The sequence below is a fragment of the Trachypithecus francoisi genome, unplaced genomic scaffold (assembly GCF_009764315.1).
Source record: "Trachypithecus francoisi isolate TF-2019V2 unplaced genomic scaffold, Tfra_2.0 Lachesis_group20, whole genome shotgun sequence".
Taxonomy (NCBI): Eukaryota; Metazoa; Chordata; class Mammalia; order Primates; family Cercopithecidae; genus Trachypithecus; species Trachypithecus francoisi.
The window spans coordinates 17,616,033-17,631,425 of NW_022681466.1; the positions used below are offsets into that span (position 1 = coordinate 17,616,033).

Here is a 15,393-nt window from a genome sequence, read left to right on the forward strand (position 1 = left end):
CAACATTGACCCTCACTGGGGCAAAGCTTAGGCACTGAGGAGACAGCAAACCTCAGTAAAGCTCTGTAATCTTGAGACAAGGGCTGACTCTAGTAAAACAGCCTAGTTCAAGGTGAGGGATGCCAGTGGAAACAGTGAACACGCTAGGATTTGGACTTAGTGGTAAGATGTTGGAGGAGGTGAAAGCCACCCTACTGTCAGATGCCTAGAAACTGGACCCCTTCACCACCCCTCGTATTCACAGATCAAGCCCTGGCTATACTGACAACCAAGCTTTATTACTTTATTAGAGCTGAACAAGCATATCAAGAGTTAGGGCATGGAAGGGAGGAAGCCAGACCAGCCCATGGGCTGGAGATGAACCAAGAAGGGTTGTCCATGAGGTGAAGTTGGGTCAGAGGGAGCAGGCATGGTCGAGGCTGTGCTTCCCATCCAGGAGTAGTGGGGAGGGAAGTCACTGCTCCTGGGTGCCCCAGGAAATGTAGTCTGGCTGGGTGGCTGCATGGTACTCATCAATGAGCTCCTGAACAACCTCCCTAGACCTGTCCATCTCATCAAAGTTGTCCTTGAACATGTCCTCCTTACGGAACTGCTCAAGGAAGGCATCCCGCTTCCGCAGCTTGTCAAACTGCTGGCAGGAACTTTCAAAGAGCTGAAAGAGATGAAAATCTCCAAAATGTGAGCCGGGGGTTAGGAGTGAACTTGGGGAAGATGATGAAGGTAGCCAGTGGAACAGACTCTTCCTGAGAAGAACAGAAACCTAGACTCACCGAGGAGATGCTGGTGTGGTTGGCCATCATGAGCCCACTGACCCGGTGGGCCGAGGGCAGGTAGGGAGACTTCCTCGACAGGGCCACTTGGATGCTGGCAGGGCCCCACGGGATGAAGTTGGCCAACTTCCGTTCCCGGATCCTCTGCAGGCTCTTGTGGACCTGGGGTGGGCACAGGAGCAGTGGAGGTGGCCTCTCCTCTACCCCTGCGGGTCCGTCCAGGGTGCAGGATGAAGGGGCCTCCCCTACCTGGGTGGGGTCCACCTCTCCCTGGATGATGTTGAGGATGGCGATGTAGCAGTGGTTGGTCTGGCGGTCACGGCCTGTGGACACCATCACGTTCTTGGGCTGCAGCAGCCGCCTCATGACATCCAGGACCGTGGTCTTCCTCACGCTGGCCACCTGATGGGACAGTGAGACAGGAACCTGGCCAGCGCTCAGGGCAGAGTCCCCCTTTGGCTTCTCCTTGGCAGAAGCCAAAGGCAGAAGGAGAGTGGAGAGCAAGTCAGCAAGAAAGTCGCCTGCTCTGTGCTAGTCCCTGAGCACAATGCCTTGGGGCCCGCAAAGGGCAGCTCTTGGGGCAGTGGGGAAGACAGAAAGGCTAGGGCAGGGCCTGCTGGGCCCAGGGCCGGCCTGACCTGGGACACTGAAGGCTGCTCTTACTGATTGATCCGTAGTGAGCGGGGTGTAGCCGGTCATGAGGAAGTGGAGCCGTGGGGTGGGAATGAGCGAGGCGATGAGGCCGATGAGGTCATTGTTCATGTAGCCGGGGTAGCGCAGGGTGGTGGTGCTGGCCGACATGATGGTGGACACCTGGGGACAGGTGTGCCATGTCATGGGCCTCGGCCTGGGTGGGACTTTCCTTCCCCAGATGACCCTCCAGCAAGGAGGGCTTTCAGTCCAAAGGAGTCCAGGAGTGGGGGCCCACCAGCTGGTTGATCTGGGAGAAGGACGGGTTCTGGATGTGCAGGCGGTCTGTGGCAATCCGGTTCAGGGCTGTGTTGTCTAGCACCACCTGCGGGGGCAGAGGAGGGTCACAGCATCTTGAGGATAAAATGGGCATAGAAATAAAATATTGGCTTAGCCCCTGCTGAACTCCAAAGCCAGGAAGTAGGTTTGTTAGTTTTTAAAAAAGTACTGCTGGACATGGTGGCTCATGCCTCTAATCACTGCCCTTTGGGAGGCCAATGTGGGAGGATCACTCGAGGCCGGGAGTTGGACACCAGCCTGAGCAACACAGCAAGATGCCATCTCTGTAAAAAACATACATAAAAAATAACAGAAAGAAAAGTACTGTTTCTGGGGCATCATGAGATACTCTCAGACTATGCAGGGCAGTAAACAAACCCGTGAGTACCCACATGTGCCATACACTGTGCTTGGCTCTGGGGAGACCACAGAGAGGAACAGGCACCATCTTTCCCTTCATTAGGCCTACAGTCTCGTGGAGGGAGGCACACTAAATATAAAACAAAAAAGTATAGTTAACTCCCTGAAATACACACAAAGGAATCTGATCTTGACTGAGTAGTCAGGAAAGGTTTTGCTAAGGAAGTTTTCCTTGAGCTGAGAGTACAAGCATAAGGAGGCATGAAGTAGGCAAAGGTGGGGTACATGGTGGTGGGGGAAGCTATATTCACTTCGTTGAGAGTTTTGCTGCCTAAAAGGATTCTAAGAAACTTAGAGGTCAGGACCTTATTTCCTAATTTGGCCCACAGGTATGGCTTTGTTGGTCCTCTGTTCTGTGTGTATAGGGGCTGGGGAAGGGTGGGGTGAATGAGACTCACTGGCCTGAGGAGACAGACCAAAGTCCTTTACTCTTTTTTTTTCTTTTTTTTTTTAAACACAAGGTCTTGTTCTGTTGCCCAAGCTTGAGTGCAGTGGTGTGATCATGGCTCACTGCAGCCTTGACTTCCTGAGCTCAAGCAATCCCCCAACCTCAGCCTCCCGAGTAGCTAGGACTACAGGCGCACACCACCATGCCCGGCTAATTTTTTTTTTATGTTATTTTTTGAGGCGGAGTCTCACTTTGTCACCCAGGCGGGAGTGCAATGGCGTGATCTTGGCTCACCGCAACCTTTGCCTCCGGGTTCAAGCGATTCTCCTGCCTCAGCCTCCAAGTAACTGGGACTACAGGCACAGGATACCAGGACCGGCTATTGTTTTTTTTTGAGACGGAGTCTCACTCTATCACCCAGGCTGGAGTGCAATGGTGCGATCTCAGCTCACTGCAACCTCTACCTGCAGGGTTCAAGCAACTCTCCTGTCTCAGCCTCCTCAGTAGCTGGGACTATAGCTGGGACTACAGGCATACGTCACTATGCCGGGCTAATTTTTTTAGTAGAGACAGGGTTTCTTCATGTTGGTTAGGCTGATCTCAAACTCCCAACTATAGGTGATCCGCCCACCTCAGTCTCCCAAAGTGCTGGGATTACAGGTGTGAGCCACCGCGCCCAGCCCTCATTTTTGTATTTTCTGTGGAGATAGGGTTTCACATGTTGCCCAAGCTAGTATTGAACTCCTGAGCTCAAGCAATCCATCTGCCTCGCCTCCCAAAGTGCTAGAATTACAGGCATGAGCCACCACACCCAGCCGCTCAACTCTTTCTTTGCTCACCACACAGTCTGCGTTCTGCGTCAGCCTCTTGAGTGTCAGGAGTGAATTGTACGGCTGAACCACCACGTCACTCATCTCGTCCTGGTAGGGAAACACTGAATAAGTCTGCACCAGCTTCTTGGGGTACCTGAGAGAAAAGAGGGTGGTGGCATAGTGAACTGGAAGGACCCCCCATCACTGCCCATCTGTGCCATTTTGTACAAAAGGGGTGAGGGCAGAACTGAGTCTTCAAAGCCAAAAAGGATAAACCTGAAAGCTTCAAACTCTGTAGATCCCCTCCCCTCCATAGGTAAGCCCCCACCCCCCAAAATAGCTTCCAACATGGTCCTTGGGTGGGTCTGTCCCTATGACTCAAAAGGGGTAGTGGCAGACTTTCTAGCTCAAGAGCAAAAAAGCAGTGACATTATCCAGGGAACCAGGGTTAATGCCCTCTCCCCAAACACAGGCTTGCCTGTCATTCAGTCGCTCCAGGAGGTAGGAGCCCAGGCCAGAACCTGTACCCCCAGCGATGGAGTGACACAGCACGAAGCCCTGTGTGTATACAGGAATAAACAGACTCAGTTTCTCCTGCCACACTCTCACAACACAATTCTGATACCAGATGGGTGGGGTTTTACCACACACATCAGGTAAGCAGCCAATTCTACAGTAGATGCCAGCTGGGTATCCACTAATTCACTTGAATTCTGGACTACCTACAGACTGTCCCTAACTTAGGATGGTTTAATTTAAGATGTTTTGGCTTTATGATGGGTTTATCAGGACGTAATCCCATCTTAAATCAAGAAGCATCTGAATTACAATGGTTCAATTTGCAATTTTTCAACTTCATGATGGGCTTATTGGGTTATAACCTGACGCATTTCTACTTACGATATTTTCAATTTTTTTTCTTTTTTTGAGACGGAGTCTTGCTCTGTCACCCAGGCTGTAGTGCAATGGCCCAATCTTGGCTCACTGCAACCTCTGCTTCCTAGGTTCAAGCCATTCTCCTGCCTCAGCCTCTCAAGTAGCTGGGACTACGGGCATGTACCACCATGACTGCCTAATTTTTGTATTTTTAGTAGATATGGGGTTTCACCATTTTTGTCAGGCTGGTCTTGAACTCCTGACCTCAAGTGATCTGCCCACCTCGGCCTCCCAAAGTGCTGGGATTACAGGCATGAGCTACCGCACCCAGCCTCAAATTTGTTTTGGTTTTAGAGACAGGATCTCACTCAGTCCCCCAGACTGCAGTGCAGTGGTGTGATCATAGCTCACTGCAGCCTTGAACTCCTGGGCTCAAGGCATCTTCCTATCTCAACCTCCAAGTAGCTAGGACTACAGGCATGCACCACCATGCCTGGATGATGTTTGTATTTTTTGCAGAGATGGGGTTTCACCATGTTGCCCAGGTCCTGGGCTCAGGTGATCCACCTGCTTCAGCCTCCCAAAGTGCTGGGATTACAGGCATGAGCCACTGTGCCTAGTCAATATTTTCAATTTGTGATGTGTTTACATCCTGATAAGCCCACTGTAAGTTGAGAAGTATCTGTACCTGAAGATAGCATCGGATCCCACAGAGTGAAGGCTCAGTCGCACAAGACTCTCCCACTTCCAATGCCAATACAAGCTTCAGGTTGTTTTATCTGTGCCTCTGACCAATCGGCTATAAATTGGGGTTCTCACGACTGCTCCTTGGGTTCAATTAATTTGTTAGAGTAGCTCACAGAACTCAAGGAGACACCTACTTACGTTTACCCGTTTGTTATAAAGGATATTTTAAAGGATACAAATAAACAGCCAGATGAAGAGATACCGAGGGGAAGCTCTGGAAGGGTCCGGCGCACAGGAGCTGCTGCCCTGTGGTGTTGGGTTTGCAGCCTCCCGGCCTGTGGATGTGTTCTTGTTCACCTTCCTGGAAGCCCCCGAACTCAGTCCTTTTGGATTTTTATGGAGGCTTCATTACATAGGCATGACTGATTAAATCATTGACAATTGGTGCTCTACTCAATCTTCATCCCTCTCCCTTCCCCAGAGGTGAGGGATGGGCCTGTAAATTCCAACCCTCAGAGCACCAGGTTTGTTCCCCTGGCAACCAACACCCCCCATCCAGTGGCTATGTGGGACTTTCCAAAAAATCGCCTCTTTAACATAAGCTCAGGTTTGGTTGAAAGGCACTTGTTCCTCCTTAGTACAGCGGTTAGTAAAATTAACTAATCAAAATAAAATGAAAGATTAATCTAAAAGAAAGGGGCTTGTTATAAATAACAAAAGACTGTCTTTCACCTTTATCACTCTGGAGCTGTTCTGGAGCTGTTTCAGAAATCAAGGACAAAAGGTCAAATATTTTAACAAAACATACTCTTATTGCTCTAGTCCCTTAGGAAATTACATAGGTTATAAGAGTTGTAAGGCAGGAACAGATCGCTCCCAGCATGGGGAGAGATGGAGAGGCAGTCTCCAAGGATCTGGGGGAGAGACTTCGGCATGGCTCATTCCCCATTCCCAAAATGCCCATGTCTCAAAGCTTCCTCTTACGCATCCAGGCTGAGGCTCCTTGGGAAGGTTTGGAGCTGGAGAAGATGCTGAATGACTCATGCCTAAGGGGCCAGTGACATTCAGATTTATGACTTCCTTGAGAACAAAGATTATATTTTATTCACCTCAATATCCCACATCTGATGCTCCATAAATGGGTTTTGAATTGAATTGCTCCCCTCACATCACCTATCCAGGCCACCTCCTGACCTTTCCCCAGCACTCTTCAGCCTCCCTGCCCATTCCTTCCCCCACTTCATAACTTCACCTCTAAACTGTCACTTCCATCTGCTTCTCGGTCTATGATATCAAAGATGTCTTCATGAATTTTCTCACCCTGTATAGAGACATGGAAAGGGAGGGTCAGGCCAAAGGTTCCAGAGCGCATCTTTTCTCAGCCCAGCACTGTCTACCCTGGAATAGTGTTGCCACCCTGAAGCAAAGCCTAGGCTATAGCCCTCAACCTAGAAGTGCTACTATTGCAAATGATTTGCACAAAATTTGCATAAACCTCTCCCTGGCTGTCCCTCTTGTTCAGGGAATCCTTTTGTCTCTTATTTTCTGTCAGTCCGGTCAAATTCCTAGTAGCTTGAGCCTGCCTTGCCTCTGGATGGGAATATCAAAGGTCTCTGGAATAGTCGCCTGGACACCTGGGAGAATCCACTGGCCCAGTTGTTGCCAGCTCCTCCTCCATGCTCCGACAGGTAGATGTTCTCTGGGTTGTAGAGCTTGGCATAGGGGGAGTTGAGGATGGAGTGGATCACCCGGGGCTCCAGGTCCAGCAGCACGGCCCGGGGGATGTAGTGCTCATCGTCTGCCTGTCAAGGGGAGTCCAGGAGGGGGCCCAATCAGCTAGGGTGGCCCAAGTCCTAAGTCCTCTCAACTCTGGCTCCCTCCAGCCCTCCCTCCTCAAGCCAGCCGCCTGGCCCCTCTGCCCAGCAGGGTTCCCAGTACCAGGCCACTCCCTTCCCTTCCACCCCCTCGGGCCATTACCGTCCCTGGCCAAGTCGCTGGGGGCACCTGGTAGAAAAAGACGTCCTTGCGGTCAGTGCCTTCGGTGGCGAACTCCTCCACGATGCCCTCGGGGCTGATACCATGCTCAGCGCACAGCTGTTTCCAGAACTCGAACCCAACTGGGGGAGGGGGGAGATGCCCGGGTCTGATGGAGCCTTAAGGCCTGAGGAGCCCAGTGTTAGTCTCAGAGGCCGACACGATCAGAGGGTGGACCCAAGATGCCTGGGTCTGGTGGCTGCCCCAGCCCCGGGCTGGAAGCGCAGCTCTCGGTCTGGGTTATCCAGAGCAGCAGGCTAGGGGGTTCATGGAAGGGGAAGGGGGACTGGTGGAAGCCAGGCACTTGGGTGGGACCCGAAGGGGCAGAACCAGAGACCGGTGGGGGCGGCGCTCGCTTGCTCACTCTGGTTGCCGCACTGGCCCAGCTGCAGGGTGATGATCTCCCGGGGCATCGCTCTTCAGACGTGGGCGCCCCAGCCCCGGCCTGGCGAGAGTCACGGCTGAGACGAATGCCTGGCAGCCAGGCGCGCAGGACGTGGGGAGCGCGCGCTCTCTTCGCCTCTTGACGCGGATGCTCGGTCTGCGCGTGTGCAGCGCAGGCCTCTCCTCGGCCGGTGGGCCTGGGAGCCCAACCTGGGCATCATTTTCTCCCTCAGCAGTCGCAGCTGGAATTCGGCACAGGCGCACAGTCAGGCCACGCCTGCTCCTGCCCACTGCTCCGCGCCTGCGCAGTGAGACTCGTTAGGGGTGGCAGGGTCGGAACATGGATGTGTGGGGGAGGGGAGGGGAGAGGAGGGGAGAGGAGGGAAGGGAAGGGGAGGGGCGAAGCGACCAGGTGGACGTGCTTGTCCACGTGTAAGGAGTCACCTACCTATATTGGTAGGTGAGGACTCTGCCAGCTTTGCTAGGTCCAAGGGCTAGAAGCCAGCTTTTCTTCGTTTAAATTTCTATTTTTCTTTTTTTTTTTTTTTTTTTTGTTGAGACGGAGTCTTGCTCTGTCGCCCAGGCTGGAGTGCAGTGGCCGGATCTCAGCTCACTGCAAGCTCCGCCTCCCGGTTTACGCCATTCTCCTGCCTCAGCCTCCCGAGTAGCTGGGACTACAGGCGCCCGCCACCTCGCCCGGCTAGTTTTTTTTTTTTTGTATTTTTTAGTAGAGACGGGGTTTCACTGTGTTCGCCAGGATGGTCTCGATCTCCTGACCTCGTGATCCGCCCGTCTCGGCCTCCCAAAGTGCTGGGATTACAGGCTTGAGCCACCGCGCCCGGCCAAATTTCTATTTTTCAATGGTGTTACAATACATACACATGTATGTTACCTTTTCATTTTTTTTTTTAAATTTTATTTTTTTTTTTTTTATTTTTTTTTGAGACGGAGTCTCGCTCTGCCGCCCAGGCTGGAGTGCAGTGGCCGGATCTCAGCTCACTGCAAGCTCCGCCTCCTGGGTTTAAGCCATTCTCCTGCCTCAGCCTCCCGAGTAGCTGGGACTACAGGCGCCCGCCACGTCGCCCGGCTAGTTTTTTTTTTGTATTTTTTAGTAGAGACAGGGTTTCACGGTGTTAGCCAGGATGGTCTCGATCTCCTGACCTCGTGATCCGCCCGTCTCGGCCTCCCAAAGTGCTGGGATTACAGGCTTGAGCCACCGCGCCCGGCCTACCTTTTCATTTTTTATTTTTTAGAAGTGTCTCGCTCTGTCACCCAGGCTGGAATGCAGTGGTGCGATCGTAGCTCACTCTAGCCTCGAACTTCTGGCTTAAGTGATCCTCCCACTTCAGCCTCCTGAGTAGCTGGGACTACAGGCGTTTGCTACCACACCCAGGTAATTTTTAAATTTTTAAAATGTATTTTTATAAAGATGGGAATCTCACCGTGTTGCCCAGGGTCTTGAACTCCTGGCCTCAATCAATCCTCCTACCTCGGCCTCCCAAAATGCTGGGATTACAGGCATGAGCCACCACTCCTGGCCAAAATTTACCACTGTAACCATTTGTAATTCCTGCATACAGTTCTGTGGCATCAAGTACACTTACATTGCTCTGTAACCATCACCAGCATTCTTTTCTAGAACTTTCTCATCTTCCCAAACTGAAACTCTATAGCGATTAAACAGTAACTTCCCCTTGAGTACTCTAAGCACCTGATATGAGTAGAATTATACAGTATTTGTCTTTTTGGGTCTGCCTTCTTTCACTTAACATAATATCTTCAAGATCCTTCCATTTTGTAGCATGTGTCAGAATTTCCTTCCTTTTTACAATGGAATAATATTACGTTGTATAGATGTACTACATTTTGCATAACCATTCATCCCTCCATGCACATTTGGGTTGCTTCCACCTTTTGGCTGTTGTGAATGTTGCTGCTTTGAATGTGAGTGTACAAATATCTGTCTGAGTCTCTGCTTTCAATTATTTTGGATATATACCCACAGGTAGAATTGCTGGATCATATGGTAATTCTGTTTAATGTTCTTAGGAATCGCCATATGATTTTCCATGGTAGCTGCAGCGAGTTTATATTCCCACCAGCGATGCACAAGGGTTCAATTATATAAATTTTTATAGGAGGCTATTGGTTTGCACTGAGCTTCTGTGCTAGGCCCAACAGACCAAACCAAAATGGAGTCACTCATGCTAAAGTTCCATGTCACTAAGCAACACTAAGTTGTTTATCAAACCTTCAGAGGAATCAGGAGAGAGAAGGAATAGCCAAAACCCCAAAAAGGCCAGTTTTAGCCGGCATGATACGGAAGTCCTTTCTGCTTTAACCTTTACAAGAAAAGTAACTTTGAAATGACCAATCTACTTTTTTTTTCTTCCGTTTCTATTTCTCTGCCCTTTTTCATCCATAAAACTAACCTGTGCTTGACTCATCTGAATACTCATTCTATTTATTTTATGGAATGAAATGTAGCCTGATTCTAGAATCACAAACACTGTCAATGCCACTTAAGGTCTTTTCTTTTTTGAGACAAAGTCTCACTCTGTTGCCCAGGTTGGAGTGCAGTGGCACGATCTCGGCTTACTACAACCTCTGCCTCTCTGAGGTTCAAGCAATTCTCCTGGCTCAGCCTCCCTAGTAGCTGAGATTACAGGGATACACCACCACACCTGGCTAATTTTTTTGTATTTTCGGTAGAGACAGGGGTTTCATCATGTTGCCCAGACTGGTCTTGAACCCCTGAGCTCAGGTAATGTACCTCCCTCAGCCTCCCAAATTGCTGGGATTACAGGTGTGAGCCACCATGCTCAGCCAAGTTAAAATCTTTTTTTTTTTTGAGACAGAGTTTCACTCTTGTTGCCCAGGCTAGAGTGCAAATGGCACAATCTGGACTCACCGCAAGCTCCACCTCCCGGGTTCAAGCGATTCTTCTGTCTCAGCCTCCCAAGTAGCTGGGATTACAGGCATGCGCCATCACGCATGTATATTTTTATATACAAAAAAATAATTTTGTATTTTTAGTGGAGACGGGGTTTCTCCATGTTGGTCGACCTCAGGTGATCTGCCTGTCTTGGCCTCCCAAAGTGCTAGGATTACAGGCGTGAGCCACACCACGCCCAGCCTTTTTTTTTTTTTTTTGAGATGTAGTCTCACTCTGTAGCCCAGGCTGGAGTGCAATGGCTTGATCTCAGCTCAGTGCAACCTCTACCTCCTGGGTTCAAGCAATTCTTCTGCTTCAGCCTCCCAAGTACCTGGGATTATAGGCACGCTCCACCACACCCTGCTAATTTTTGTATTTTTAGTAGAGATGGGGTTTCACCATGTTGGCCAGGCTGGTCTCAAACTCCTGACCTTGTGATCTGCCCACCTTGGCCTTCCAAAATGTTGGGATTACAGGCGTAAGCCACTGCACCTGGCCTCTGAGACTTTTTATGCAGCCTTAACATCCTGGGCTCAAGCTATCCTTCCACCTCAGCCTCCTGAGTAGCTGGGGCCACAGGCACAGGCCACCATGCCAGCTATTTTTTTTTTTTTTTTTTGAGACAGAGCCTCTTTCTGTTGCCCAGGCTGGAGTGCAGTGGCATGATTTTGGCTCACTGCAACCTCCGCCTCCCGTGTTCAAGTGATTATCTTGCCTCAGCCTCTCGAGTAACTGGGATTACAGGCATGAGCCACCACGCCCGGCTAATTTTTGTATTTTTAATAGAGATGGGATTTCACCATGTTGGCCTGGCTGGTCTTGAACTCCTGACCTCAGGTGATCCACCTGCCTTGGCTTCCCAAAGTGCTGGGATTACAGGTGTGAGCCACCACACCCAGCCTTTACAGTGACTTTTCTACATTCCACCAGGCTGGCTGTTCCCTCAGGAATAACCTCCTGTGTGTCTGAATTGTATATACCCATCTGTGACTAGAATAGTGAACTGTGCGTCCTGCATCACCCAGAGATGCTCTTTCACTCTGCATACTGCCCCTAAATTAGTCACTCTCAGAATCCATTTTAGTAAATCTTCCTCAGGAAGCTAATATACTGATCTATGAACTGGAACAATTCCTCCACACTCTACTCTCTGGTTTCAATAGTTACTTGGTTCCTTTACACAGACTACCTTCTTGGTAACCACAGGTCTCAGAAGTACTTTCTGTTGTCCCTACATAATTTTCTTCTTTGTGGGTGACTCTGAGGCTAGTGGCCTGAGCTCAGCCAGACCCACATCTGTGCTTGGTCCAGCCTCAATTCCTAACCCAGCACCCTCTTTTACTTTCATTTTAGCCATTATAGATAACAGTAATCAAGGGACTGAATTTATTTCACATTTTTCTTACTAGTTTGCATTTTCCTATGCATTCAATGAACCAATTCCTGGGGAGTTGGATCCATCTCTAAATTCCACTGGTAAGTTTTACCTTTAGTAACTGATCTCAACAGAGTAGTGGCTTCACACCATGGCGACCACATAGTCACCCAGGAATTGAAGACCTCCTCCCCCACCCTTTTATCCTTTTTCTTCCCAAACCACATGTTTATGTGAGTCAGGGTCATTCTGCAAATCCCACTTCACTGACACCAATTGTTTAGAGAAAACTCTCTAACTATTTCCTCTACTCCCATGCCACAGCAATCATCCACACAGATGATTTCTGTGACCATACAGGTGGGGCTTTTTTTCCCCACCAGCACTGGACACCAGCTGGGTGTCCTTTAATTCAGTTCCAACACCATCTACCCAGCGATAGTGTCAGATCTCATAGGTTGAGGGCTTAGTCCCCAAGACTGCCTTCCTGCCCCACACCAGTCCCAAGTCTGGGCCTCCAGAACTTCGGACCAGCAGGCTTCAAGTTGGGGTTCTCATGACCCCCTCTTTGGGTCCAATTAATTTGTGGGAGCAGCTCACAGAACTTGGGAAAACACTGACAATTACTGGTTTATTAGAAACCATATTGCAGGCCTGGTGGAGTGGCTCATGCCTATAATCCCAGCTCTTTGCGAGGCTGAGGCAAGTGGATCATTTGAGGTTAGGACTTCGAAACCAGCCTGGGCAACATGGTGAAACCATCTCTACTTAAAAAAAAAAAAATTAGCCAGGTGTTTTTGATGGGTGCCTGTAATCCCAGCTACAAGGAAGGCTAAGGCAATTGGACTCGCTTGAACCTTGGAGGTGGTGGTTGCAGTGGGCCGAGATGGCCCACCACTGCACTCCAGCCTGGGTGAAAGAGCAAGACTCTGTCCAAAAAAAAAAAAAAGCCAGCAGATTGCAAAGGATACAGATGAAGAGACATGGAAGGTGAGGTTTGAGGGCAGGGCTGTGGAGCTTCCATGCCCTCTGTGGGCACTCCACCCTCCAGGAACCTCCAGGTGTTCAGGCATCTGGAAGCTTCACTAAACCCTGTCCTCCAGGGTTTTCATGGAAGCTTTATGGGAGGATCTTAAGGCCCACAGGCAGAAAGGCCCAGGAATGTTAGAGTGAAAGGAGGGCAGGAGAAGGCCAGATACTGCCCCTGAGGGCTAACACACCCAATATTATAACAAAAGACTAACAAGGACAATGGGAGTCCTGAGCTGTGGATGAAAACCAGTATGTATCATAACACCACACCATCTTTTAAAAAAAAAAATAGAGGCCCGGCACGGTGGCTCAAGCCTGTAATCCCAGCACTTTGGGAGGCCGAGACGGGTGGATCACGAGGTCAGGAGATCGAGACCATCCTGGCTAACACGGTGAAACCCCGTCTCTACTAAAAAATACAAAAAAAAAAACTAGCCGAGTGAGGTGGCGGGCGCCTGTAGTCCCAGCTACTCGGAGGCTGAGGCAGGAGAATGGCGTAAACCCGGGAGGCGGAGCTTGCAGTGAGCTGAGATCCGGCCACTGCACTCCAGCCTGGGCGACAGAGGAAGACTCCGTCTCAAAAAAAAAAAAAAAAAAGAGACAGGGGTCTCGCTGTGTTGCCCGGGCTCATTTCAGACTCCTGGGCTCCCTGGGCACAGTGGCATAACCAGTAATCCCAGCACTTTGGGAGGCCGAGGCGGGAGAATCATTTAAGGCCAGGAGTTTGAGACCAGCCTGGGCAATATAGTGAGGCCTCATCTCTGAAGAAAAAAAAAAAAGAAAATTTTTTTTTTTTTTTTTTTGAGACGGAGTCTCGCCCTGTCCCCCAGGCTGGAGTGCAGTGGCCCAATCTCGGCTCACTGCAAGCTCCGCCTCCTGGTTTCACACCACTCTCCTGCCTCAGCCTCCCGAGTAGCTGGGACTACAGGCGCCCCACCACGCCCGGCTAATTTTTTGTATTTTTAGTACAGGCGGGGTTTCACTGTGTTAGTCATGATGGTCTTGATCTCCTGACCTCGTGATCCGCCCACCTTGGCCTCCCAAAATGCTGGGATTACAGGCGTGAGCCACCGCGCCCGGCCAAAAAAAATTTTTTTTAATTAGCCAAGTGTGATGCCGGTGCCTGTAGCCCCACCCGGCTCCTTGGGAGGCGGAGGTTGCAGTGAGCAGAGATCCCGCTGCCACTGCACTCCAGCCTGGGCAAGAGCAAGAGGTCTTGTCTCAAGAAAACAAAAACAAAAACTCCTGGGCTCAAGCGACCCTCCCTCCTCAGCCTCCCAAAGTGCTGGGGTTACAGGCGGGAGTCACTGCGCCCGGTCCATACTATCGTTTCCTTTATGTTTTGCACGTTTTATACTTTGTTAGAGAAAACATCCCCTATCCCCGTGTCATACAGTTATCTTTACGTTTTCTTCCCAAAGCTCTATAATAGCGTTGCTTGTTCCCTGTAGGGCTCTAGTTCATCTGGAATTTATTTGGAGGCCTGCTGTCAGATAGGATCTACTTTATCTTTTCCATATGGATGGCCAATTGTCTCCAAACCAATTACTGAACAGGCGGTGCAGCCTCCCCCACCCCCTGGGGCGTTCCAAGTCTGCGCTGGGAAGACCGTTGCGTCGGTCTGTCCGTCTGGCCCTGCCTGGCGGGCTTTCTCTGGGAACCGCTGCAGAGGCGCTGGAGAAAGCACCACCGCCAAGAGTCATGCTTAGACGAGAGATTTTGTTTTCTTCATTCTCTCTCTCTTTTTTTTTTTTAAAGAACTCGGCCGCTTTCCAGTCCCCAGAATCCTCTGGGCTTCTTGAGAAGTCTCTGGCTCGCCCCACGCCCGCCCTCTACCCGGCCTCGGCTCAGTTTCCCTCCCCGCACCCCACCGGGCCTCCCAGCTTCCTCCAGCTCCGGCCAGGTGGATCTCCAGAGTCCCCCAAGAGGACCCGGTAATCTCGTCCTTTCAGGGAAAGAGGTTCATTGCTCCCTCTGAAGTTGAAGGGCGGGATCGGAGCTCCTTCGTTAGCCTTGAGGCTCCCTTCCCCTGACAGAACCACTCCTTAGGGGCTGGCTGTCTTCAGAGGCTTCTCCCTATCCGCCCAGGTGAAGCGCATGGCTTCAAGAGATGAGAATAAACTGGTCCCCGGCCACGTGAGTCTGTAGGGCTTTAACGTAGTAAGCTAAAGCCGGGCGCGGTGGCACCATCTGTAGTCCCAGGTACTTGGGAGGCCCAGGAATGGTTGAGCAGAGGAGCCCAGTCTGGGCAACATAGCGAGACCCCCATCTCTAAAAATAATAATTAGCCAGGTGTGGTGGCTCACGCCTGTAATCCCAGCACTTTGGGAGGCCGAGGCGGGCGGATCACTTGAGGTCGAGAGTTCGAGACCAGCCTGGCCAACGTGGTGAAATGCTGTCTCTACTAAAAATACAAAAATGATCCAGATGGTGGCACATGCCTATAGTTACAGCTACTTGGGAGGCTGAGTCAGGAGAATCGCTTGAACCTGGGAGGCAGAGGTTGCAGTAAGCCGAGATCTCACCACTGCACTCCAGCCTGAGCTACAGAGTAAGACTCTCAAAAAAAATAAAATAGGCCGGGTGCAGTGGCTCACGCCTGTAATTCCAGCATTTTGGGATGCCAAGGCGAATGGATCACCTGAGGTCATGAGTTCGAGACCAGCCTGGCCAGTGTGATGAAACCCCATCTCTACTAAAAATACAAAAAT

At 50.6% G+C, this 15,393-nt stretch overlaps 1 protein-coding gene across 2 annotated transcripts; it reads right to left on the minus strand.

Moving 5' to 3' along the window:
- Positions 1 to 257: 257 nt before the first annotated feature.
- On the minus strand, positions 258 to 7,629 carry TUBG2 (tubulin gamma 2). Of its 2 annotated transcripts, XM_033182934.1 has the most exons (12): positions 7,321 to 7,629; positions 6,927 to 7,039; positions 6,557 to 6,724; positions 6,175 to 6,243; positions 5,655 to 5,681; positions 3,838 to 3,917; positions 3,387 to 3,513; positions 1,699 to 1,785; positions 1,434 to 1,583; positions 1,020 to 1,172; positions 771 to 932; positions 258 to 652 (listed from the first exon to the last, which is right to left on the minus strand). In XM_033182934.1, exons 1-12 carry the CDS (start codon positions 7,367 to 7,369, stop codon positions 455 to 457), a joined length of 1,383 nt encoding a protein of 460 aa, XP_033038825.1. In that variant the 5' UTR covers positions 7,370 to 7,629; the 3' UTR covers positions 258 to 454. The 2 variants fall into 2 exon arrangements, with proteins under 2 accessions (XP_033038825.1, XP_033038826.1); XM_033182935.1 differs by lacking the exon at positions 5,655 to 5,681.
- Positions 7,630 to 15,393: the final 7,764 nt, after the last annotated feature.